Here is a 27,513-nt window from a genome sequence, read left to right as displayed (position 1 = left end):
ATCGGAATAATTTTAAGAATAAAGCAGTGAAGAACCAAAGATACTTTTTCTAAAAATTTTGTAACGTGAATATTGAATATACTAATTGAATTGCTGTTTTCTGCAGTTTATTTTTAAAATCCCCATAAGGGCTCAGAGACCGCACGAGATTGCTTGGGAGCAGTAATTCTATGGTTCGTTCCCTTCTTTCGTAGAATTTGAATCCATAAGTTGCTCCATGAGTGTTGCTCTCTATGTGTACATAGAGATGCGTGTTGTGTTCTTGTGTGAGTGAGTATATCTATTATCCATGTTTTTCAGAATGGGCAGTCGTAATTACTGGATCGACTTGTAACGTTCCCAAGGAGACTCTCCGTTCGGAATTTGGTGTTTGTGACTTGTGGCTGCGTATCAATGTTCAGTTTTACTGGATCAGGGGACCTCAGAGATTATGGCAACCACCGGCATGCTGGATCGCACGTACGCAGCACGGTACGTGCACCTTAACGTTTTGCTTCTACCCCATATTTGCAATCGATGCTACATCGTGCACAGTTTAACCGAGGTCATTTCTTTATCACAAACTATTCGACTGATTATAAACTCTTTGCACTTTTCTGTCTAGTTTGTCGAGGATATTATTTGCTAGAATAAATATTATAACAAAATGTTACCCTAAACAATTGTCCATTTCGAAGTGGAAAAGACGTTCTGGCCAAACCAATATTTTCGTGTACACGATTCGTAAATAACATTTCACTCGGACAATTTGTTTCCAACGCGATGTCTTCCAAGTATTTGAAATTTTGATTTCTGCTGGTTTAAATGTTCAAATTTGTTGTATTTTCATGGCTGGATCTATTTGAACGACCTCTCGGTTTACACGAAAACAGATTATTGTGTTTATCTTTAGCTGTCTTGACAGTTTCGCTGATCAAGACTCGGTAATGCCCGAGATAGTTTCGTCATGAAATTTGTGGTAAGCGACACAAAGAAAGCAATACAATTTCCGCTTTGCGTCAGACTAACACGTCCGGTTTGCCTTCATTTATATTTACCTCGCTTTTTCTACATGTTTCGCCGTGAACGTATCACGGTATTCGGAAGAAGACTGCTTTAAAATCTTAAACACAGTCGACAGTAACTAAACGCTTCTCCAATCAATTTTATAAAATTATACTGCTCGATAAAAGTCGAAAGGATCGAATTTCTTTGCTCGACTCATCGAAAGCTAAAAACAGACGTGATCGTTTCCGTCGAGCGATCAATTTGAAAGATTAATCTCCTCGGAGTACGCGTATACGCGGTGAACAGCATTTCGAAAGCGAAAAAATCGTTGAATCGCACCGGAAGAAACAATTTTCGTGGACGACCGCCCACGTCATTACTTTTTCCTCCACGTCGGATCGTCTCGTCTCGTCTCGTGAGGCATCCGCAAAAATAGTTTCGGCCGTGAACATAATCGTACGTCCGGTTCGTTTGCCATGAGAATGCTCGTGGGCCTGCATCGCGGCAACCTGCAGGCCCCACTCTGTATTTATACAAGGCATTACAAAAGGACTCGCAGAAACTCGTGAAACCATGATCGCCGCTAAAAACCTACCGGCGACGTGAGATCACGGACGATGACGAGTTTTTTAGTGTCGGGCCGTGACCTCAGAAACTCCGTGGAAATCGCTGTTATCGTTATTATTCATAATCTATTTAAAATTACTAGTCAAGTCAGTAATCAGATTAGTAATCGCATCTAAAATTGCTAGAATCATTTACGCTGGAAACGAGCTCTCGTTCAACGTCAGTTTTCGCAAGCTACGCCTAGATCGTTTAGTATAATATGCGAAACATCTTACGCTAGGAATGCGGTCATCTTCCTCAGCTAGGTATCACTGAACTTGGAGGCTAACAATTAAACCGCGATTTCATCTGAGATCTTATATATGTTATTTTATGGAACTTTTAGAATAAGCTAAGAATTTCTTTCTCTCAAATATTTCTTAATGAAATAAAAATATTGTTGCACAAATTGTACAAAGATCGACAGCGTGGTGATCGTTATAAGTTCTTCTTTTACGAAACGAAGAAATCACACGTGGTGCATTGAAAACATTAACGAACAAAGATAAAATTAAAACATTGAATTTACATATAAGTTTTGATTTTGTGATCTTATGGAAGACGCATCTCTTTACACGCAGACGCTCGTGAAACCTCTGGAAAACGTGAGAATGTTTCTCTTTCGGAATCATGTTTAAATCCGCTGCCTTTGCGCTCTAAATAGATTCCATATCATCGAATAAGGTGTCTTTCCTGCCTAACATTTACTAAGTGGTATAGAAACAGTCGGTATGTATCGTATCTGACTATCAAATCATTCAAAATATTTCTGAGACGATTTACCATATAATAGAAGCAATTTTAGCGGTAGCGTTTTGCTCGTGAGACACGAAAAATCGTACAAAACTGATTAAACTTAAAAATGCACCGAAAACAAGTGACTCGGCAGAAATCGACAAAATTAATTCTGATTGTAGCAGAAGGTCCCAATTAACTATATGAATCGATAAATTTGTGATCATGATACTAACTGGTCCGGAAAAAAATCTTTACAGCGACAGTTTCGTCTCGTTTCAGAAATCTCTCTGGAACTTTTACGAAGCGACGCAGAGCGTAATCTTGAGTGACAGAGGCGTGACGTCAGGTTTCCAGAAACCGGAAATCATTTGAAAACTCCTGGTTCTTGCGCAAGCAGGACTGATATCTCGGCTTTTTCGTTGCAATCACGGCGCGAAGTAATGTCGACGTGCCCGTCATCGCATATCCATTGTCTTTCACGCTTGCCAATGAGTATTGTCCGGGTAATCACGGGACGCCGCGAATCTCGTTTGGCCCCGTTATGTTATGTTAACGATCTGCCGAGTGCAAAGGTGTATAGTCCTGTACAGGAAATTTGTGGTAGCATGACGTGCGTCACGTATGCTCGGCCAATACTTCTCTCGCGTCCATCCATCGAGGAATTATCAATCCGACACTCGGTGACCTCGTGTCTATCTCGACAATTCAATAATCTGTTGTCTCCGTGGCCGGATTTCACGAAGATCCGTTTCGCTCGGCGATTAGGCGAACGAAACCGCGCGCCATACCGTCCGCCACGAGAACGTCAATTTCCTCCGACAATCATCGGTGCGCAAAAACCGGTGAAACACCGAAAAAATCAAACCTTCGGCGACTCGAATGAAATTTTTATACTCTGCTCGACCTGGCGAGACTATTACAGGAAGAAACGCGCGAACTCCGCTTCGTCCTCGGTTTCTTAAATTAGTATACCGAGCCGCCAGTTTCCGTTGAATCAACACCGCCGAGAAAAACACGGCAATTCAGCTGAAAAGCTTGCAAAAAGATACAGAACACACTGTCTCCCCTTTCCTCATCTGTGTGTTTCGAAAAATGAAGGTCTCGGCGGCTGTATTTGTTCGGATCAAAGATTGCGTTTCGCAATCGCGGCTGGTCGATGACTTTCGAAATCCACTAATATCTGTTTTATTTGCGGACCGTCCGTTCGTTGAATACGAAATTAAACAGCCGTTTTATCTTCGCCGCGGTGTGCTTTTATAGCGCCAATTAATTACTTTTGGCAACTTGTACGACGTTTTTAAAGGGGCTCCATCTGTTTAACGATTTTGCTATTATTGTTTACCGTGCGGATACTGCAGATTCATTTACACTTGCCGGCAAATTCTATTGTAACGATGAAACAACATAATCGTGCAGCGTCGCACTTTTTCTTTTGTTTTTTTATCGTATCGTGCCCCCTTTTTTGGAACGTTATGACACGATAACAGATAAGCGCTATCACGGTAGAAATCGTGTTTGGGAGAACAATGGTGGAGGAGACTCTCGAAAATCGATACTTCCGTGGATAACGGTAGATTGGTTAAAGGCCGAACGGATAACAAAAATATTTAGTGTCCAAAAATAAGGCCCAAAAGCGGTTATCATAGTCTCGGTTGCGATAAATAGACACTCGGCCTTCGAGTTGTTCCAGACAGCGTGACGAAACGTCGACGGCTAATATCCGGCAAATGGCGGCCTGTTTAATCAGCTTAATGAAGAACGTTGCCCGAACATACGAACAAACAGGAAAAAAATGCAAAAAACCGTCCGGACAATGATCATCGGCGATCAATAAAACGTTTCTTGCATTATCGCGTTAATAAGATAATGGGAGCCACGAAACGTATTTCGAGAAGTGACTCGAATGAGCAAGTGACACGTCTCGATTTCTTCGCGACAAACGCTATGCGCGACGACTTCGCGTTTTCTCACGGTCATGTCGACGCGCGTGGGTGAGGTTGCATGCCCTTAGTTACCGGCCGATTGTTTAAAGCGTGCCTCCTTCGGTTGCTAAGGAACGTTAAGGTAGGTCAAGGGCGGGTCGTTTGCACGGAACGAGCATCTGCGAAGAATTCGCATTCAATCGACTGAAAACACGAGATGATTTATAAAAATTACTAGGTCCTGGATGTTTCGAGTAATCGAGAAGAAAATGGGCCATACCTAATTGATTTGCCCTGTACAAGAAATCTCTGTTATGTTGAATGAAATTATGCTATTGACCTCGTGGCAATCAAAAGCATAAAAGCAATACAATTTTTATTTGTGTTTACAAACACGAAGAACATCGTTAATTTTTCGAAACAAATTGTATATTTTTCCAGAAAATGTGTACGCAAATTTATACCGTAGTTTAAACTATCAGAACTAGCTATGCGCGTATTTTTATCAATTCAGTAACCAGAACCGGTACTCTGAGATTCCTTAGTATGTTGGTGGAGTGTAGGTAAACAACGGAAAAGTTGAACGTATGTGGAATTGTAATCCCAGCGTTCGATTTTTGCAATTTTTGCGGTTTTTGCAATCGAGCTCGCGAGGCGAGTGGAAAATTTCAACGGGACATTGCAATCGACGCGATTAATAATGTGTTTCGTACGCTCGGATGATGTAAAAGAGGTAATTACTGTTACAGATGTTGTAAACGCGCAATGGATTTGCATGTGTGACCGCGTGTCGCGGTTTAGGATGCCCACGTACGCGCTTATGTGGCCAGTGACGCAGCATTAAGTCGCGAGGCCCCATTACTCTTATCAGAACACGACCGCTCCACAATTTTCTAGAACCGTTCCGCGATTATTCTGCAACTTTGTTGGGTATTGCATCATCGGCGTAGACTAAACGACAACAAATCGCGTATCGAAGGCGAATGCATCTATGGTGAATCAGTGAAGTGACCAATAGGAATCAATAGGCCCCTAGAAGTCCCATGAGTAACGTCTACGTGACTTTTTTAAATATTACTTTGGGAGCAAAAGAGTTGCCGATATCCGATGCGAAATAAAATCGGTGCTTTCGCTTTGCTAATTCATTAGAATTGTGAAAAATAATTAAGTTACAATTTTATTAGAGTTACAACGACCCTATGCAAGTTTAAATTGAAAATGTACAAACAGTTTATTCGTCACTGCAGTGATTAAAACAACAGCAAAAATTAAATAAAATAAAAACACAATTTTGTGTTTGCAAATAATAAATTATAATACTTTTTCCTTATTGATATAATTTAATATCTGGTTACTGTATGTAAACATGCATGCTCGCGTTTTCCTGTAAATGCTATGAATTGTGGCTGTTATTTCCTCCTACGCACCCGTTCAATTATTTGAATATTAATTAGGATACTAATTAAGAATTGCAGCGGTAAATTACTGCTATACTAATTTTAATAACCTCCATTTTAGTAACCCCCCCTTACCTTATCTGTACTTTTGTGCAAATAAATTTGTTATGCTCGTTCCGCTACTTATTTACTAACAAAATAAAGGAAATTACGTTGAAAATATCATTATCAAGAATAGAAGCAAATATAATAATAAAACTTGTCATATATAAATTTCGTTTTTCTTATGAGATACAGAAAAAGAAACTATGGCGCTGACTTAAGCAAGAATCAAACAAGACTAACGTTGAGGTCATTTTCTCGACGACCTCTATCATTATGATCATTAGTTAAAATATTAACAAGCGTTTTTGTAATATTCATGCAACTGTGGGTTATCTTACGTTTGATAAACATATAAGACCATTCATCACTTTATTAACATATTTTTCAAAATATCGTTATAACCCATCCATCACAATTATCTAACATATGCAGACTAAACGATCTTAAAAACTACCTAAATGAAATTTTTAGGAAACAGGTATTTGACAAAATTAAAAGGAATTATATACAAAAATATCATAATGAAGGAGCGGACTTTGAGTGGCATAAATTTCCAAGTCCAGTAGATCGTCAAATTCAAACTTCAATTTCTAGAATCAGAATTGGGCACTCAGAAATAACCCATTCATTTTTGTTAAATAAGAAAGAAAATACGATCTGCGATATATGTAAAGTACCAATTAACATAAACCACCTAATAATAGAATGCAAAAAATATGAGAATGAAAAGAAAAATGCTAAGTTGCCTAGATCCTTACCCATTCTGTTAAGTTCTAAGGAGTATATCGCCGGTCTTGCCAAGTATATCAAGGATACAAATATGTATAATATATTGTAAGAAAATGTACCGTGTTGCCAATGACCTTTGATGTTGAAGCAACATTAAACCAATAATTAAAAAAGAAAACATGCAATGGTATGTTTCTCTTTAATGCATATTCTCCGATGAAACATTTCCCACCAGGAGCAGTAATTAATAATATATAGTGTCTTAATAGTATACCTTAGAAAACGTTAATTTTGTTGACAATCTCGTGCGGATTCCCCAGAGTGTCGAGGAATGTTGCGCCGGTACTGAAGAATCAGTGGTCGCGCGTGCGCGCTCGGCTCCCGTCTTCCCCCACTACGGTCACGGTGCCGTCGGGTTAATTCGAGGCGGCGACCGTGGCTTCAGTCGTTTGCTGCACAATGGCGCGATCGGTTTGTGTTTGCTCGTTCTGCTGCCGCCGTCGTTTCTGAGCGGAGGGTCGGCCCAAAACGTTGGACCGTCCGTTGCGCGGGATTCAAATCTCCCTGCATCAGTTTCCCTCGTTCTGCACCGCTCAGCTTTCCAGTTTCTCTTCGTGTGACCGACCAACTCCGCGAACGAAGAGGAACGTCGATCGCGACACACGCACGCACACACAAACACGAACAGCAAGAGAACCGTGAAGAGAGAATACTACCAACACCATCCAGGTAGAGCAGCCAACAGGAAGCAGCCAGGTTTGATCCGAGGCGCGCGCTATTCGAAAAACCAATACGCCAGGTGTATCCATACCCGGGGAATTTGCTTTTCGAGCAGACACACGGCGGTTAACCAACAACGTCTTTGGGGGAGAAACTCGGCCGAACACCGATTTTTCTCCGCACCAACCACCCGTTCAGGAACGCACGGCGACAACAGGAACATTATAAAGGTAACACCGGCAGCCAACTATATTTCACAGATCCCCCCCTGACCAGATAAGAAATTCGGAATTGGTGCGCGCACGCCGTATTTCTGCGTATCGGGGCTTTAGCGGCCGAGTACAGTGCAAAGTGCAGTGATTATTATACTGACGCGTACTGGATCGATGTCAGCCTCTTGTATCGTGTATTTACTTTGGTGCGCTTGCCCTGATATCAGTGCACCCTTACTACCATTTTTTCCGGTCATTTACTTTCGTAACGTTGCAACGTATATCCGAGTTTGCTCAACCGGAAATGCCGCATAACGCTATCGAAAAAATTTCTTGAAAGATACCGTGTACACGTACAGTGCGCGACAGTAAACAGTTTCCGAATTTAATCATCGACGATGCGGTGACACATGATCGAGTCCGGTCTTTCTAAGCAATTTTTCAATGGCTGGTTTCACAATTTGCACAATGGTAGATGTTGTTTATCCCACCCGCCAATAGGCAGAGAGGTTCCGCTGACGCCGGCGCTATTCATTGACAGAAAGTCATGGGCTCCGCGAGCGGATGTATTAGGCAATTAATTTATTTCGCGGTGTTGCGTCACGTTCGCGCGCTATTAATGCAACCGGTGCCCGCAATATCGTCGTGACAACTGTGAAACTCCGCCATTTTGACCTTACCGAAGGATATCTGCTATCTACACTCGGTAGTGTGCGTGTTAAGTATACGCGGGTTTCGACACGCGCTACCGTGCCGACGCAATGCTTTTACTAATTTCAAGCTCGCTGTTTCGTCAGATACTCGTTCATTCAATAAAAACGGATAAGGGACGCGAGGGTTCCAGCGTCTGCCAGTAACCGTCGATTTTCAGTTCGAATATGTAGTCCGTTTCACTCGATCTAATCCGCAAAACACGAATTATGGATTAAAGTCTCTGTCAGCTACCGAATATCGTCATCAAAATCTAACAAAATGAGATTTCTTGATTTTTTGTACTAATAACCTCCATACTGTGACGGCAAGTGAGTTTCCCTCTAAAATGGAGATTATGGATTAAAATAGACCTTGAAACTAGATAGAATCAAACAAGGAATTGTCAGTTGATAATCGTTAATTTTTCATTGGAGTATACCGTATACTTTGTCAGAGCAAGTGCGTTTTAATTGGTTTTCATCTCTAATATGAAAATTATGGACCGAAACCGCGATCAGTCATCGAATATCGCCACAAACTAGATAGAACCAAGCAAGGAATGATCTTTGGAGCGGCAGGAGGTTTGCGCAAGTGCGTGGACGTCGTAATGGCGCGATTTCGCGAATACCTAGATTCTAGATGGTCGACGTACTTGTATGCCAATGACCAACCGAGTCAGCTGTACAAGTGGGATTTCTGAGACGTGCCCCAATTGTTAGTTTTCAAGGTTACCCTCCAATTTCGTACTTGACGATTGTAATAAGAGTTCAACGAAACTGCACGCCGCTGAGAAATAACATGGCCCCCAACCTGTAATTTTTCTCAATTTCAAACCCTCATCTTGGTCACGACGATGTATTTACATACATTGCGAAACACCTTGTATTGTTCAAGTTCTGGTACATATATGTTTAGCTAGTGTTTTTTTAACTATTCAAGCCATTTGGCTGAAATTTTGAAAACGATGTTTATTATGAAATATGTTTAGTATGGAAATAAAGTTATTAACAAAATTTCAGTCAAATCGGATGTGACCGGTTTTCAGAAGAAGTACGGCATTTTTTATTTTGTGAGGTAACGATATTCAGCAGATTTTTGAACAGTAATTATCTATTACATTCCATGGGGCTGTAAATGTAAATAAAAATTGTTTTTTGGATGGAGAATTGCAAATTCATAGTTTAATGATAAACTGCGGATTTCATAGTTTGAGATTAAGGTAACATTGAGATGCTTGGTATTGAATCCGTATAAATAGTAAAATGAGGTAATGCGGTGTCCGCATGTTGTCGAAGGCACGCAACAAGGTGTGAATAAACCCAATGGGCGGTCGATAAAAATTCGGTGTTACATTACCGACATCAATAACGCCCGAGGATGGTGTTGCATCACATTTTAGAATTTTTTCTGCGACCCGGCTTCCTCGGCTGGGTAGAACGTTACGGCGCAACGACCGCCTTACAGCGATATCCCTGACCTTACGGTGTCCCCTTCTCCATAGAAATTGCGCACAGGGCAGGACGAATGTCGAAACGTACTCTTTTGAAATTGTCCGTGAATCACATAGAGTTAATGGATGGAACCCTTGTCATTTCAGTCCCATTATGTACACACGCTAACTGACTTCGGCACGTTACGCTCGTCGCAGTGTGTCAATGCGCTTTGTCTCCGTTAGAGCCTCGACTTAGTCATTACTGTGTCGAAAATGTTCCCACCGTGTGCATTGTCTTGATTCTTGAAAATAATATTTAACAACTTATATAAACGTTGATACTTGTTATCGGTGGAGGATACAGCGGTGACGTAATACAAATGTGACGCAAAATATTACCGAAAACTATACGAGATAAAGAAATCGAATAGCAGACAAAAGTTAGTTGTTCCCCTAGTGGCGTCTATTCGAATGAAGCCTTTTCACGTGGTAGATAATCTAGGAAATGTGGTTGTTTATTTTGTTTCCGTATCTATGTACGTACGAAAAGGCTGTTAACAATTGATAACAGAATTTCAGTAATGTGTTGTTTCGTTTGTGCGTGTTGCAGAGCTTTTTGGTAAAACGTGACCGATTGTCACCCACGAAGATCTCCGTCCAAGGACCCACAGGTAGCGCGAAGCAACTCTGCGTGGGCCCTCGCACAAAGTGATATTCTTAACTAGAATTAATTCGTATGTATACAAAACGCGTTTCGTACCCGCTAGAGCGAACCGACATCGAATCGGTCCGTTAAGAAAATCGATAACTGTCGCAGCTACCGGCGTGTTCGGTAATCTCGTGACGTGAAGTGTGTTCAAGGCTTTTCACAGCTTTAATGGTCAAGCGACAATATTGCGGATTGTAAAACCGCTCGAACTTTGGATGACACGTGTCCGTTGCACGAGCAAGAAGAGAGAGAAAAAACGATTCGCGAGATCACGCAACGGAAGACACAAAGTGTGGACGCTTACGGTTAGTGTAGTGTGAAGAGAAAAAGAAAAGAAGCGGTGCGCGTGTGAAAACCGGCGCAATATGAGAGTGACAGCCGCCACCAGGCAGCATCCTCTTCATCTGCAAGTGACTCGCACCAACAATGGAAAGTTCCTGGTTAGTCCGAACAATAGTCAGGACATCAGTCAACAGCCGACGAACGACGAGGCGAACCCGGTGCCGCCAGTTGTCTTCCGTAGTTACGAACCGGTCCCAACCGATCATCATGGACCAGCCATACTCGGCGATCGGTATCTGCTTCTTGGCCCGGCCGAGGGCAGCGCTCTCTACCGATGCGTCGACGTGAACACCGGTCAGCAACTCGTCGCGAAGGTGAATTTCGCAATTTTATTAATATTCTCAAACCCCATCCTTCCCAGCCCATGAATTATTAACTTTTCAATGATCTTTATATGTACCGTACAGAGATCGTAAGTTCGCCTACAAACTAAATAACACAGGAGCAAGGGGTTTAGGCTGCTAGCTCCAACTAATCTAATATTAAAATTAATAATACATTAATACACTTTGCAGGTGCTCGGCAACGTACGATCTCTGTACAGTACAGTAATGCCTTCATAACAGACAATCACGCCAGCGTTGAGCAACACTGCCGCACAATGGTGCATTTTTTTCAAGGTTATGCATAACTACATATACAAGGAAAAGTTGAAATTGATTGAACAGTCTTATGAATGTGAATTCTTTGGAGGGAGTAGGTTTCCAGTTTTCGAATCATTTTAATTGACATACAATTGCGGCACGCGCAAGGGTTAATTAGAGATAATTGCAACAGAATTTCGAAGCCTAAAGAGCAGGGGATTCTTGTGATCAAACGCCAGGTGTCTCCTCAGTCACCTAAGAAAAATAGCAACTAGCGATGTCGAAATGATTCGTGTTTATCCTTGATAGAGCAAACGCATCCCGCCTCCAGGATATGTGTCACGTAAGACTCGGAGGCAGGTGTGCAACAACATATCCAATAAAAGTTCTACACGTTGTATCGATGAAAATCGCCTTTCTAAACTGTAGCCTAGAGGCTTTTCGTTCCGTATTCAGGTCGAACGGGATTGGTTCACGTGTTATCGGTCGATGCCACCGAGATACGTAACCTCGGGTGGCGAAAAATTGGTCTGCTTTATTTTCCGCCGAGCGATATTGCTTGTTTATGATGATGATCCGGGGATCTCGCACGATGCGTCACGCGTAAACATGTGTTTGTAAATATTTTTATGAGCACGTGCTCGTTCGGTGGTTTGTTTAACCTCGTTACCATCGCAGGCGGTGCCCGGGTCCATCTTGACCCAGCGTTTCGATCATCTAGTTAAATATTCTTCTTGCGACGTAATATATTTTTCATATAAAATTTTTCAGAATATGGCAATCATATAAATTAGTTCAGTTTCATTTCTCTTTTAATTCTTTCGTTTCAACCGTGGAAAATATGAAATGATTAAAAACAGATTTAAAAATCTGTTCGAGAAAATTGATAAGCCTGCTACTGAAAGTTTGCTTTCGATTCTGGAGTCTTTCGAAAACCAAGGCGGTTTTTCTGTGGCGTTACAACACGTAAATAATGAGATTTGATGAGGATCTCTGAAAGGATGTCCGCAAAGGAATCTGAGAAGCAGGCGTGATGGTTTGAATACTTTTCAGAGCGTGTCCCCGACCGTAAACACGATCGCACCAGTTCAAAAAAGTAGCGGATCTTCTAGCATCATTCCGGTATTTCCTCTCGCGCAACCGGCGACCGTTATTTCCATTGTGACCGGTGTCGCAGGCCTGAATGATAGAAACGCGTATGTCACTCTATGGGAGAGAAGTTTCTCGGAATATTGTTGCGTCAACCTTCACCGCATTTTTCGCAATTAAATCCCGTCGTTTGTTGCATTACTTACGCACGTTACTCTTTAAGAACGCGAACCTTGGATGCACAGTGTTCACCTTCAAACGTTCATGCTTGTTTTGCGAGCGGTACGAAAGAACATTTTAAACAGCGGATATATTTTCCGAAAAAAATGTATATTTCTGTGTTAACATTCGAGTGAACCTGACACGATCATGTTTGCGGATTGTCAGTGGGAATTATAGTTGAAAACCACTGGTTTCGTATAACACGTTGCAACGTTCGTAACGCAGATCGCGCAGTCGTTACTTCCGCTATACAAAACCTTTCCTGAGGCTGTTGACGCAACTTCGCTGCCATATTTCGAAGCAATTTATTTGAGGCTTTCGTGCATTTCGTTACGCGGCTAATCTTCCGGGTAGCAATTGCACGCTTTTAACAAGAAACGGTGAACGCGGTGCAGAAATTTCAATCGTTTTACTTGTCGTGTTAGAAAGTTCTCGGACTATTTTACATTTCACTCGGATACCAAGGAAATATGAACTTGCGGGCTTCACAGGGGGCTCTTGCCTGCACGTTGCAAGAACATGTTGACGCGCAAAACAGCGTTAAAAAAGCTGTGATTAACTGCTGTTACAAGTCGACACGGTGCACAGTTGTGGATACAAGTTGTCGAGGTGCAATGATTTACGGATGTCAATGGGAGCTCTCTCTGACTAATTGCATTTGTCCTCGGGACGCGTTTTTCACGACAATGGAATTGGATCATAATTGTCGTAGTTCACCCACGGATCACTTCAATCCTTAACTCGCAAAACAGGATTAAAAAACTTGACGTTGTTTCATAACATCGTGGCTAATGGACATAAAGGTTACATGCTGCGAATGTTTTCTATTTCTCGTCATGCTTTGCCAGAGAAAAGTTTCATACAGGCGAAAAACCTTGGCGAATCAATTTCCAATACACATACAAGTATCTGTAATTAGGCTCATCGTTAGCATACCAGGCGGCCCAGAACATCATCGTATACAATCTGTACACAAATTGTACACCGTGAACAATTTGATCAAAAAATCATTAGCGACATCCTACTTGTATATTCTTTCATATCTGCATTAAATAGATGCGACATTCATTTTAAATGTCTAAGAACATACAATTACGCAAGCGACATGACAAGAATGATTTTTTTTAATATTCGGTTCATCAAATTGTGTATAGTTCTTATACACCGTTTTCTACTACGTTCAGTTTCAAATATTCCCGCGCTTTCGACAACAATGAAGTATTACAAATCCGGCAACACTGTACGCATGTAGGTTCAAAATTTCGAGGTCAAGAACATCGAATATCTTGACAGCAGTTCCACCTATTTGAGAACGCTCTGCAATATCTATTAGGTGAGGTCGTGATAGATCGTGTTATAAACAATTATATCTTAATTTATAACATATTTATTATTATCTTCAATGGTGCCATCTATTTTACTCGACGTGCATGCTAAACGTGTGTCATATGTTGTTCTATAACGTTTATACTTCATGCTGCAATGCGGATGTGCACAAAGTTGATGCACATCGTAAATCGATGAAGATGTAATGACGCATGTGTTAGGATTTTTCATAGCGTTGCTAATCGCGATAATGTCATGTTTCTTAGAGGGAATGCGTGTCTAAAATCTGTAAAAATCTAGGTAACAATTAAACGATTTCATACGGTAGACTTCACGGCGCCAAATGTTCGCGCGTGCGCACGGGACTGCGCGCGTTCACACCCGTGGCAGCTGCTGCCGCGTTTCCATTAACATTTTACAATCGTCACGTTATACAATGTATCGCTTACATCATCGGCTCGTGAACAAATACAAGGCTGCACCTTGCCTCACCTCGCCTTTGCCCATATCGCCGTTATTCATAATCGTTTCTAAAGCCAGGGCCGTTTAATTCAATTGACGATTACTCCGTTGCGTGACACGTTTTCGAAATGGCGGCCGACAGTGATCCGGATCGAACAGTTTAATGACGCCCCGCCGAAAAATTGGCCTCTTTCTTCGTCTCCTTTTACTTCGGTAATACTGTGTCCGTCGATTTACTGATTTCATTCGAAATTCCGTTTCAATCATTCTCTCGTATCGAACATAGGAAGCTGATAAGATGAAGTCATCGGCATAGATGCATCAGTCTGTACAGCACAATAAGAAATGCAACATTATCGTTTTCGAAGCTTAAAGCATTAAAAGCATTAACGCGAATAAAGGAAATGACGAAATCGAAACCCATTGTGCAAAAATTTCTTCGTATCGCCGCGTAATTCATTTAAGGTCAGTTCGAAGAATTTAATTGGTTCGAACTTGGTCGTACTTGGAAGATGTAGAAGATAGGGGGAGACGTCATCTTGGAACTTACAGAAAATTAATTTTCGTTTAATTTACAGGCGAATTTGATTTACTAGAAAGCAGTCTCGTGCAGGAAGGTTTTTGGAATTTAGGCTTCAATAAACTCGTGCGCTCTCTTAATTTTCTGCTCCGAGTTTACGACTCGCCGGAGGTCTTGGGATTTTCGGTTGGTACACAACGAAAAACCATAAATCGCTCGGCGTCGGACTGACAGAAGGCGTATGGTTGGCGCAATCGAAAGGCAAATTTGAAAGACCTTGCGAAAAAACATTGCGTTATTCTTCTGTCGAAAGACCGCGAGGCAATTAAAACGTGAATTTTTGCGCAATACAAAGACAGCGGAAACATCGATTTTTAACGAAGTATTACAACCATCCGACACCTATTTCTCGTTCCTATTGGCACAGGCCATACGCGATTCTTGTAAATTTTGGCTTTCTCAATCAGTCTCATCTTCTGAGAAAATTCTTTTGGAACTGAAAGTCACAACTTCAACCATGTACAACCCAATTTTGTTCGAGTTTGAACAAAAAAGTATACAACTTAGAAAGGGTTAAAATATAGCGTAATTAGAAAAATATGCAAAACCGCTATGAATGTTTACTTTACTCAAACAATAAAACGTTACGACAAGGTCTAGCAAAAATCCGACTCGAATTAGAACAATGCAACTGAAAAATGAGTGAGACACGGCGTCTGGTAGATGTTTCAGAAGTTGTCGTTGGTCTGTTAGCCGATCAGCACCGGGGGCAAGATTTCGTAAAGAACGCACCGTGCCCTTATTAAACTAATGGGACCCCGGCTTTCGAAACCGTGACAGGTTTCGACACCGGAGATGAACGGTCGGACGAACAAAGTTTCAAAAGTAGCCAAGATTTCGTGTGCCCTCTTATCGAGGCGTCTTGTAAATCTGGTTTATGCGCGGCGAGCCTTCTTTTATCCTTTGTTTGGGAGCTGGCGCGCATGATGTACAGAGAAAAAAGAATACCTCCGGATGCTGATCATCAAGTTCTGATCGCTGGTGACATCGCTTGATGATAAACGATAATGAAGAGTGATGCTCGAACAGTTATCAGAGACTCGGACATTTTGCAACAGTTAAGCGGTTCTTGTTACCCGATGGAATTTATCGGGTAGATAAGTGAAACAATACGCAAACGATTGCAAAACGATCGATCGTTGAGAAGTCCCCTAATAATGGACACGTTAGGCTCTTTTTAACACTAGGTTTACGGAGCACTAAAAATAACAAGAATGAGCCGCCCAAAGTTTTAGCCAATTTGTTTTAATAACACATACGCAAAGAGATAAATTTGTTGAATAATTCCTCATGGATGTATCTTTAGAATCTTAATAATTGTAAATTCAAAATATTAGAATCCGTCATAAACCTAGTGTTAAACATAGGAAATTATAGTGTCCAACGTTAGGCGAATTTCTCGTGTAAATCAAACAGAGGAGAAGAACTAAGATGATGTGGTCGTCTATGAAGCGACGTGAAAGGCGAAGCGGTCGGCCCAGGGATCCGGATATTTGTATTGTCCGCTGGTTGCGGATGTCCGTATTAACCGGTCAATACCAACCTACAATTATTCAGCACAATGGCAGATATTGTGCTCGTTATTGAGAACGTCCCCGTGATTCGCGCTCCTTAAAAGGATGCGCGCAGAAACTAGTTTCGCAAGTATACTTCACAGCTGGCTACCCTCTGTCGACAGGGATTGCTGGGAGCAATGTTTAAGAGGGTTCCAGTGATTAGGATCAATGTTTTTGCAAAATTTTTAAAGGGGACGCCACCAAAATTGTAATTTAATTGTTACAGGTGTTTAATGCTCGTTTCTATCAACGAGACCGACTGTATGACTTGATTAACAATGGCTGCTTTTAACAGTAGATTATGCGAACCGTGAGAAAGCATTGGCTCGAGATCGAGCAACAACGAGTTAGAAATTCGTCATTCCTCCCGGAATAGTTTCCCAATCCCCATCGAGTTTGTCCAGCGTACACGCACGACGGATTGACGCAACGGGTTTCCTGAATTTCAGGCGTTGACTGTGGGCGACAAAGGTTGTGAGGCGCTGCTACAAGCTCACCTTCGATTAGAAGGTACCGGAGCGGCGAGCGGCGTGGCAGGCGTGGTGGAAGCACCTGGAGGTCGACGCTATCTCCTGCTGGAGGGCCACCATGGTGACCTGCACGCCTACGTAAGGGCACGCAGGAGGCTGCGGGAACCTGAAGCTAGGCGACTCTTCCGGCAAGCGGCCAGGGCCGTAGCTACGTGCCACGAATACGGCGTGGTGCTCAGAGACCTGAAGCTCAGGAAGTTCGTCTTTGCAGACGAAGCAAGGTGAGCACTCGGATAAACCAATCCGTAAAACCCATCAACAACTTTCCTCGGTTTCAAACTTACAACAAAGTTCCTTAGTTCCAAACTTACAACAAAATTCCTTAGTTCCAGATATACAATGTTCTTTGGTTCCCGGCTTGTTCAACCTGCACAAACAGCTACCCACCCTCCGGTTTCGATGACTTTTGGATCTGTTGTTACAAATCTATACATTTTGAACAACTTCATCCTTTGCGTGTTAATGGTGGTCTCGCATAGCTTCCGAGATATTCACGAAAAACTCTCATAGTTGTGCGTTGTCTGTACATAGTTGAGGGTAGGTAGCTATTCTGCAGGTTCACCCTTGACTTACAACAAGGTTCCACAGTTTCCGATTTACAACCAGCTGACGACCTCTTCTTGTTAGGCTACTCCTTGTACAGGGCGCGCTAGTGTTAAGGGCTCATTTTAATCAGAAACAGATCGCAATTAGGTTGGTAAAGGTTTCATAAAAGAAGTAATTAACCCTCCGCGATCCAGGCGAATAACAGTCACACAGATTTAATCGAAGGACAATAGAACGGTTGCATGTACGTATAGTTACACGTATGGTTCGCTTTAGATTGAACAGTTTAAACGTGAAACACGTATTCGGAAAGTTCATTGTGTGTTACTTAATTTTTGATCCCTCACGTGTCCGCGTGTCCCCGATAAAAACGGAGTGGCCTGATCGACCAGATACAGCGTATCATTGAATATAAAATGCAGTGGTAGAGGTGGAGGGGTATATTAAGGTGACAAACCAGCCGCTAATTTGACATGACTGTTAACGATACGGTACGCCCACGTATCGTCTGCGGCATTCTTCGAGCGAGTGAGAGGACCCGCGTTACAGAGAACCATGGAAAACCAGTTCGTATTCGTTCCATTTCCATATTCGCCTGTAATTCTTTCGCACCATCGGCTATTGAAGGTGTAGGTATCTCGGAAAAGAAGTACTTCCACACCTACATAAATTAACTTCCCCTTCACTCGACGCGCGGCACAATGTGTAACCCACCCACGTTCTAACAGAGCCCGTTCCACATTTTCTGCTTTTATTTTCATTCGATTATTTATTGCAATTAGCGGCTCGAAACGCGTTGCCTGTTGGCCGTTGCGTATCTCTCTATCGCGACGGCTCTGTAAATGGAGAATGACTTCATTAGATCGGACTTGCCCGTTCGACTTCTTCTAGCGTCATCAGTTAACAATCAGCTTGTCACTGTCCGGATCAATGGCCTTCGAACTTTATCGACCTCAAAATTATACGTTTTCTGTTTGCGGAACACCTATCTTTCTCGGAGAAAGAATCTAAATTTAATAATGTGAACAATATTTTGAATAATGGTACAACCACTTTCAGTGGCGCCTCAGAGTCGTCACTCGAGTGCTAAGAGTCAACAGCTGGAATCTATTGTGGTTTTTGACATAAAATATCAAAATCAGTCTCTATTGATGTTGTCATCTTATAACCACCGAGTCCGGGTGTTGAATCGTTAAATGACTGCGACTGGAAGCGTCAGAAATAAATAGCCAGCGAAAAAAATTAATTTGCACTTCGCGCGCAGATGTTGCAGACTCTAGACTTCCCCCGTTCTTGAGCAGCCACGCTCCGATACGGAACGCCTCCGGCATTCAATTTTTAATCGGCCGTTTCCGGCGTTAACAACGAGGAAACAGTTCATGAAAGTAATCAACGCTTCAATGGAATACTTGTTCGCCGCAAGCGCGAGCTTCCACGCGGTGCAAGGAAGTCGATCCTCGCGTTGCAAGCGTCTCGTCTCAGCTGGCGTGCAACGCAGCGTCAAGAATGAATTCAAGGAACGAGCGGATCGCGACACGCCAGACCACGCCGAGCCACGCCACGTCGAACAATTCGCTAGGCGTGTTCGTGGCTTGAACGTGACGGTTCGCTTCGACGCACCCACTTTGTGTCCCTCGGGAATTTCGAGTCTCAAAGTTCCCTGGAACCTTGTACAAGGTGGCAGGAAATTTAGGGGAAGCTTTTACATCCCTCCATTCCAAGTTACCCATTGAACAATTCATTTAGAGTAAAGAACTGCGCATAGGGATTGGCGATTACTGACTGACAAGATAATGAAACGCCGTGGAAATTGTAGGGGTGAGAGTTCAATATTGCATTCACAGGGGCTGAATATGGAAATACTTTTCAAATTGTGTCCCTCGTGAATTTCGAGTCTCAAAATTCCCTGGAACCTTGTACAAGGTGGCAGGAAATTTAGGGGAAGCTTTTCCACCCCTTCATTCTAAATTCTATTGACCAATTATATTCTTTTAGAGTAAAGAACTGGACACAGGGATGGTTGCTAGACAGAGAACCCAGCGAGAAAACGGTCCACGGTGGTAGACTCGCGGGAGGAGATTGGTCGGTGGTTCACGTGCGTGCTCTTTGGTACCGGCGTGTATGTAGTCTGCACGCCTCGATAAAAGCACCTCGAACGAGCCAGACCAAGAAACTCTCGTGCGAGTCGTGTCGTCGGTTCAGTGTTGGCCAATCGCGTCTTGCGCTCGCATTCCTGCCGCTCAGTGAACTGCTCCCGCGCGTAGAATAACGAGAAGCGAGAAGGAAAGATCACCGTGATACCGGGGAGGGGACAGGGAATGTTGCAAGCCAGAAAAGCATATTGGTTCATCGGCTTGGGAGATTTTGAAATGCTGGTATAATTAGGAAACGCGTGGTTTGTTCCACCTCCCAGATCTCGAGTCCAGATTCGATTGCGTTACCCGGCCGTGTGTTTTATTTTATTTCTCCTCTTTTCCTCGCTTTTTCGATTACCCCGCGTCCCCGTTCCATTGAATCGCCGAATATCTTATCGTATATGGGTTCACATGGTTTCCCCATACATTTATTTTTAACCACGGTACTCACGATGTGGCTCTTAAAGTGGACTTTCAAATCGAATTTTAACTCTTTGCACTCGAAGCTAATTTCCACTCCAAGCATTTCGTCTGTTCTGGAATATCTTTCTAGTGTATTTGTGGTGGTGTATTTAAAGTATGTTTCTTCCTTTAATTTGCGGTGCAAAGTACTCCTTTTGCTATGTAGAAGTAATTCATTGTGCAAACGTCGGGAAGTAGCTTTTCGAGCTTGTCGCAAGAAAATCGAGTTTCCACAATGAATAATACGATTACGACGGTTGCAACGTGCAACGATACGCGATACGTAACTATCCCTCCGTCTTGCAGCAATCGCACTTATGTAAATATATCCTTGTGTTCCCCTTTGGCTCGGCTTTGCGTCAAGTTTTTCGCATGCTATTATGAATATTTGTTCGCACGTTGTCCATATGCAACGCAAACGTTGACCTTAGTACGTATTGTGATCCGTACGGTTTGCGATTCTACAGATCACGATTATTAGTTGACTGCCGATCTCTCTCTCTCTCTCTCTGTTTTTGATCGCATAAATTTCCTTAGAAAAAAGAAAAATTGCCTAAACATGTACAGTCTACTTATAATCAAAGATCTGTATCCACTGTTAGAATCTTACCGCGGCCCGACAACATGGCGTCAGATCATCTTCGCGTCTAATTCTGGTGTTCACGGCATCGCAGAAATCATTAGCATGAAGGTTCTTGACACTTCTGCGTCCCCACCTCTCTGCCCGTGTCCTTCGACCCTGGATCAATCGATCAGTCGATAGCATGCCGGTCAGAATTTATTTCCATCGGAGTCCTTGACGCCTTTTATTGCCAGCGCACCTTCCGCTCTTGCGACCGATGAACCGATCGATCGATCGAATCAGCGATTTCCCGGATGTACCTTTTTATGGAGTTCAAGTATCTCGGTTAGCCACCTCATAGGAGGGGCGTCCAAGAATAATTTCCTGCCGAAAGTCTCGTAGAACTCTCGAATCGAAAGCGAAACTATTAAAAGCTACTACGGTCTTCGTCCACTTTAACTCTCCCGTTAATGGGTCAAAAGTATTCTACTTTTTCGTTAACATTTTAAAAACTCTCGGAGCTTTCTTCACTTAATACTATTGTTACTATATCGCATAAAACTGCTAACTAAACAAGAATTTTTAGGAAGGAGGTTTGGTGTTCAATAGAAATGAATGGAATCCCGGACGAGAGTCTGTCCTGTTCATCAAAAAATCCTGTCTTGACGAGAGTCTTCGAGACTGACGTCTGTCTCCTCTTTTATACAAAGTTTTAGTCTTTTATAGGTGGGGGTGTCTTTGCACCCCCATTCTGGTGAATCGCACTGTAACGGAATTTCCATCGGCCGCACACCCTTAACATACTGTGTGCATCGTCAGGTAACGGGCCCTTTGTCCTCGCGGGGTTCCCGTACCATCGGCTTGAGCCGTTAGAAATTCGGGGTTTTTTATGACTCTTTGCGAGGGCTATTGAGGCTGTCGCTAATAAAATCTAATTGCTACCCTAGAGGGCGTCTTAATGACTCTACCTGACAGTTTCCCCAAAAATAGCTTCAATTGTCGCCCGAGTCCTAAAACCTCTCCAGCATCTGCATTGCACGTGTCAACTTTATTATCTGCAGCTGGCCGCTACAAATTCATTCGGGAATTAATAAATAATTTGAAGAAAATTTAAATAGTGCCAATTCTTATTCAATCATGTTCTTATATTACACCGTGAAGCGTAAAATTCGCTGTATCGATCTATGCAAACGGTTTCCGTTGTCCCGTGTTATCCATTTCACTCTGTTGGAATAAAAATGGGGAAAAGTCGGTACTGCTTCAAAATTGGACGGTTCAAACGAGTCCGAGGGAAACTAAATTTCGCCGAATCGAGGGAAAGATTCAGTAGTGATTTCCAACGCGCTCGTTTCTCTGGAGCAACGGTTTCGAGAATGGATGAGGCCTCTCCTGAGGAAACCACCGCGCTAGAATTCATCGTCGGGGTTCTTGAACCCGTGCCGCGTGTCGTAGGAGTCGTTTGCTTACGAGTGAAAGTTTGCGAAGAAAGCTGTGGCCTGCCGGCCGCCTATCCTCGTCAAGTTATAGCATCTCATGCATCCGAGGCGGAGAACGTGCCGGGGAAACCGGGCGAAACCGGGTTCCTTCTCTTAAACGATAACCCGAGGCCGTTGACACTCGCTCGGATTTTCAAGATCGCCCGCCGGGCTCTCTCTTTTCTCCGAGCCCCGAGGCTCGTTGATCGATGAAAGCGGAGTGAGAGGAGACACAATACCTGTCGATCGTAGATCCTCCCGCTAACCGTCGCCGATTTCGCAATCTTTTCACGTAATCGGAGGCGAGCAAAATTTTACTCGCGCCGCTGCTACGAGCACTTTACTAATGACTATACTGCGGGTCTTCATGCAAAGTGAGAAGTTTCTACCTGAATTGCAACAAACTCGAGTGAAATAGAAAATTATTTATCTAATGTGTTTAAGATTTAGGGTTCTACATTCTTTAATTTAGAATTATAGGAAATTTATTTAACACGTTTATTCCTTGGAACATATATTATGGTAAAAGCTGCTAAAAATCTGGCTGAATATGTTCTTGATATTTTTATAAAATAATCCAAACTGGCCACTTTTAGTGCTCCGTAAACCTCTAATAGGTTGAAAAGGATACAACAGCATTTTTGAATTGTTCCAATGTCCTAGCTGTTTTAAATAACACCTACTCATTTTTGTCATAACTTCGTAAAATTCGCAGTGTACTGATGATCCTTATAGCGAGGGATAGTAGATTTTTTGTTTACTTTTAAAAATTACAGTAGTTTCTTTGTCTTTTTTTCTTATAGTCTCGTGATTTCAGAGTCATAAGAACTCTTCTTTCGCCATAAGAACGATGCACGGATGAAAAATGGTGAATTTTGTGAATGATTGGGATTGTATGGTAATCGGCGCGTTTAAAGGAAAGATCGATAGCCGTTTTGTCTCGCTCGCGCGAACAATTTGCATATAATTTGTGCTCGCGCACGCCTTTCGGCGTGTACATGTGACGAAACGGGTCCCGTGGCACCAATTATATTTTCTTCTCTCGACGCGTGTGCGCTTCCCAAACGATTACGCCATTACATATCGACCAAGTGTCCCGACCGATATGAGAACGAACATCGTCGAGACCTTACAGTTGCTCAAGACTCGAGAATATTACGTACGCGCATTCTCGCCGGTCCCTATTAAATGTATTCTAAGAACGTCACCGTTGGCAATAATTCGTTTTCGGAGCTCTTTCGTCTCCCGGTTGTTCGAAAGACTTTAAACGATGGCGTGGGTTTGCCTGCAAATCTTCGAGCAAAATTACATTTTGGTCGGGCAATGTCGAATTTCGCCTACGGTTAAATTTTCCTCCGTATCCTGTTTTTGAAACGAAACGAAAAATCTCCGCAAACATTGCCCCACTTCCGGTGTCTTTTTCACTTTTAACCTTTGCGTAAACATATTTCCCTGCTTCTAATCTAATATTACATTGCGTCACCTTGTTGAGCAGAGTCGACAGAACACTATTACACAAGTTAGAAAAGGAAAACTATCAGTATCGAAGCATAAGAAGCCTCCAAAGTTAACTTTCTCGCAAACTATATGAGAATTAAAAAAGATTCAGAAATCTGTGGAAAAGCAAAAATCTGGTAATTCCAAAGTTAGTACAAGATAAATAGTACGCTGCAAAATGTACGCTCGCAGAAAAGTGTCCCGCAATAGAGCAGTTAAGAGCCGCGTTGCCGTAGGGATTGATTCCACGATAACGGTTGATCCACCGTTGGAATGATTGCGGAGGAAGCAGCTAGTCTCGAAGCTTGAGCAAGAAGATAATACTGTCCGCCTGCGTATCGATCGGGTATCGTAACCGGTGTGAAAAGGAGCATCGTGGAAAGCTTGAGGTTACCCAAGAGCCGGGAATATTACGTACACGCGTTCTGCGACTTCCGCGTTGCAGGTTGATCAACCGGCAGCCGCCAGCACTCTCCTTTCTTTCACCAATCCTTTCGTTGCGCCCTGTTCCACGATACACGGCCGTGCCTCGCCGGCATGACTCAATCGCGGTGTCCTCTTGCCACATTAAAATACCTCGGCGAAAACGTTGCACAGCCTCCCTTTCCTGTCGGTGGTCCAGGCAACCCAATCCCAGAAATAGCACTCCATCGCTACCCTCTAACAACTTTCCCTGCGATTTTTCTTACAGCCAAATGGTTTTACTGTTTTGCATTTGGTCTACTCATTTTTATCATAAATGTATAACATCCACAGTCTAGTAATGATTGTGCTTGAAACAGAAGCACAGAAGGGCTAGGAACTGTGGTGATCTTTGTTATGAATTTTGGGAAAGGGCTCTTTGCAATGAATAGCCTTAGACCCATCTAATTCCACTTTAACGTGTACGTTAACGGGATCAATCGATGAGCCTTGCTTGATAGTCTAAGATCAATGTATAGGGATGTTGAAGTCCATCTTGTAAAACTGGGTGTTTTTGCTTGTAGGACACGGCTTCGTCTGGAGAGTCTCGAGGACGCAGTGATCGTCGAGGACGGGGATGACAAGTTGACCGATCGCAGAGGATGTCCGGCCTACGTGGCGCCGGAAGTGTTGCGATCGGGACGGGCGTATTCCGGCAAAGCCGCGGATATCTGGTCCCTCGGCGTGCTGCTGTACACGATGCTGGTGGGTCGTTATCCGTTCAACGACGCCGAGCACGCATCTCTGTTCGCGAAGATCTCGCGCGGCCAATTCGCGGTCCCTGAGTGTCTGAGCCCGCGAGCACGGTGCCTGATTCGCTCGCTGCTAAGAAAAGAGCCTTCCGAAAGGCCCTATGCCGATGACGTGCCCAGACACCCGTGGTTGTCGAAACCGCTGCGTGTCTGCACAACGACCAGCAGATCCTCGTGTCAGGATCAAGTCGTACCAGAGCTACCTAACAATCACCAAGACTGATTCCTCCGGGAAACGGACGAAGATTCCGCGCACGCTGCAACCAGCTTACCAGCTTAATTCTCTATTTGGACGAGGGACATCAGATACATAGGACATGGTTACCGGGAATCACCGAAACTCTGCTCGTCTGCAAGACGTTTTTGTTGCGAACCGTGATAACGACTGGAAAGTCACCGCTAAATTTGTTGTTAGCGTTAGGGGGCACGCCGTCTTGACAGACGACTACGTTTCAAAAACTCGTCATCATGATATTTTAGACTCCAACTCCGTCATCAAAGGGTTAACTTTAAGTTAAGCTTAAGAAATTTTCTAAAAAATGAAACCTCAAAATTTCCAGGGAATGTATATATTTCTTATGACGAAACCGTAAATTACAAAAATGTCCTGTGCGACTTTAGTTTAACTGGTCTTATGTTAACTAAACCGGTTCGAGATAACACGTTGGGGAAGAACCAGCATGAAAACCCAATGGCGTAGTGTTAGATCGTGAAAGCAAAGCTGAGGAGAAAAGGTGATCAGTGAAACGTCTCGAGAGATCGGTTCCACTGATGCTTCCAACGCTTTCTGTTGAATTTTCAGCATTGTAAGCACGGTCGTAAAGAACACGCGCACCTATGTTATCTTTCTCGAGATGATCGGGGGCACTGGAGTGCTGTAGGTGTCGTTTTTGCGCCATAGTTTTCTGAGCCTTGCTCAGAACGGCAATTTTGCCTTCGGCCTTCTGATAGCGTATATTCCGTACGCTATCCTCTTTAGCATTGCAGAAGACAGACAGAATTCCACGTATTGAAACATTTCAGAAAATGTCTAAAACGCGATGTTCCTTTGTATGTGATGTTGTTTATTAACACGTATGTCGGCTAGAAAACTCGTCTATGCTTCACCGAATGGATGGTTACCAAATAGAGGTTTAAATAACTAGCTGTCGCATCGAGGAATCGCCTGATCCCGAATCTTTATTTTGTTTTGTCAACACGACGATAGAAGACACAGCCTAGTATGAGAACAGATTCTGTTGGGTAAACGTTAGAGAAGGTCTAAGGGAAGATGATCGTTGTTCCAATTCTTTGTGAGCAAAGACCTGCGAGTGGATGTGTTCCTGTTAACAATATAGAATTTTATAATGCATAAAGAAACACGATTCACTTGTTTGAAAGCAATTTTTATTGTTACAGAATCGTTTTTGTTTTGCAGAAAGCTCGTATGTCTTTGTATCCTAACTTTCATATTGAGTTGTTGAATATTGTCTTATTAGGAGAACACGTAAATGTCAATAATAACGTATGTACATACATATATACATAACATATATAACGATAAGTTAAAGAACACGATTTTGCTAACTCTTAAAAAGTGATAGTTTCATTTTGCTTCTGAAATCGTTGATGAGTCGTTACAGTACAATTTAAGGGATTATACAGTTACTATTAATTGTTACGTCGTGTACGAATATTCGGCAAACTTCTACAAATTTCTCTACACCTAAATTGCAACAACTTTCAACGGGCAGTTTATTGTGTATTTAAGTTTGTATCGGTTTCTGCGTTCTGATAATGCTGGCAACTTCATGGGATCATTATGAAGTAAATAACCGATAGAGAAAATTCCCGTTGGACGATTACACCCTCTGATCTTCGCTGATGGTTTGGTTTGAAGAAAGTACCAAGTGTTCTTGTATTTGATACCTATACAAATTATTTTCTAACTTCGTGAACATACAGTTAAGCGCAAGATTACCGAATGCGTGTAACGAGCATGAGTGTAAGAGACTTTTCCTTTTTTTTCTTTTATATTTTCTAACGCGATCCTCTGTGCGCTGGAAGCGGCCTTTCTAGCGCACGATTCCTCGTATCATTTGAGTCAGGGTACAATGGTGAGAGCGTTCACGTTGACGCTGAAATGTATATAAGTTCAGTCCATTAAGTCCTACTAAATCGTTAATTAGAAAACATTAATAAGATGTTCTGTACATAGACAAAATAAAGTGGCGTTTATGATAAAACCATTGCTGAACTGCCTACGCATTCCGAGTTCCCATTCTGGCCATACCAATGAGCAGGATGAATTGAATCGCAAATAAATTATTAAATCTATCATTAAAAATGACTGATTGTCGTATAAGAGTGACGAGATTGAATTTATTTAGATTTTGCAAAATTTACATTATATGTGTTTGTAAAATAAACAATCTGATGGCAGCTAATGTTAAAATTGATTTTGGTTCAAAATACCGGACACGATACGCATTTTTAAAATTTTTTCCTGCCATTCTCAATAAAATCATGTACTCCATAATAAATCCAGGATAAATTATAGTTTTATTACATAAATTATAATAACAAACTTATACCGAAAAAACAAATGTTCCATCGATTGGACAATTTGTAGTTATAATATAGAAAATTTTTAATAATTAAAAGCATTAAAAATAAAGAGATTATAAGACAATAAAGAATAC

General features: G+C 42.4%; 3 protein-coding genes across 6 annotated transcripts in view; 2 read left to right on the top strand and 1 right to left on the bottom strand.

The window, feature by feature from the left end:
- The window catches only part of LOC143362500 (putative RNA methyltransferase CG11342), a 31,381-nt gene extending 21,701 nt beyond the window's left edge, over positions 1-9,680 (bottom strand). The window contains exon 1 of one of the 2 annotated variants that reach the window (XM_076802723.1): positions 9,466-9,680. The gene's annotated coding sequence lies outside the window, so the exon portion shown is untranslated. Of the gene's footprint in view, positions 1-6,758; positions 6,891-9,465 lie in introns of those variants that run through there. The other variant, XM_076802722.1, reaches the window with a different exon arrangement.
- The window catches only part of LOC143362480 (hydroxylysine kinase), a 187,193-nt gene that overhangs the window by 108,659 nt on the left and 51,021 nt on the right, over positions 1-27,513 (top strand). The gene's annotated exons all lie outside the window — the stretch shown is intronic.
- Trbl (tribbles pseudokinase 2) lies at positions 332-27,057 on the top strand. 3 transcript variants are annotated; one of them, XM_076802720.1, is made up of 4 exons: positions 332-471; positions 10,152-10,906; positions 16,861-17,162; positions 24,605-27,057. In XM_076802720.1, exons 2-4 carry the CDS (start codon positions 10,616-10,618, stop codon positions 25,053-25,055), a joined length of 1,044 nt encoding a protein of 347 aa, XP_076658835.1. In that variant the 5' UTR covers positions 332-471; positions 10,152-10,615; the 3' UTR covers positions 25,056-27,057. The 3 variants fall into 3 exon arrangements, with proteins under 3 accessions (XP_076658835.1, XP_076658834.1, XP_076658836.1); XM_076802719.1 differs by lacking the exon at positions 332-471 and adding an exon at positions 6,928-7,434; XM_076802721.1 differs by lacking the exon at positions 332-471 and adding an exon at positions 9,852-9,981.

Source organism: Halictus rubicundus, chromosome 17 (assembly GCF_050948215.1).
Source record: "Halictus rubicundus isolate RS-2024b chromosome 17, iyHalRubi1_principal, whole genome shotgun sequence".
Taxonomy (NCBI): Eukaryota; Metazoa; Arthropoda; class Insecta; order Hymenoptera; family Halictidae; genus Halictus; species Halictus rubicundus.
This window is presented reverse-complemented; position numbering and strand designations above follow the sequence as displayed.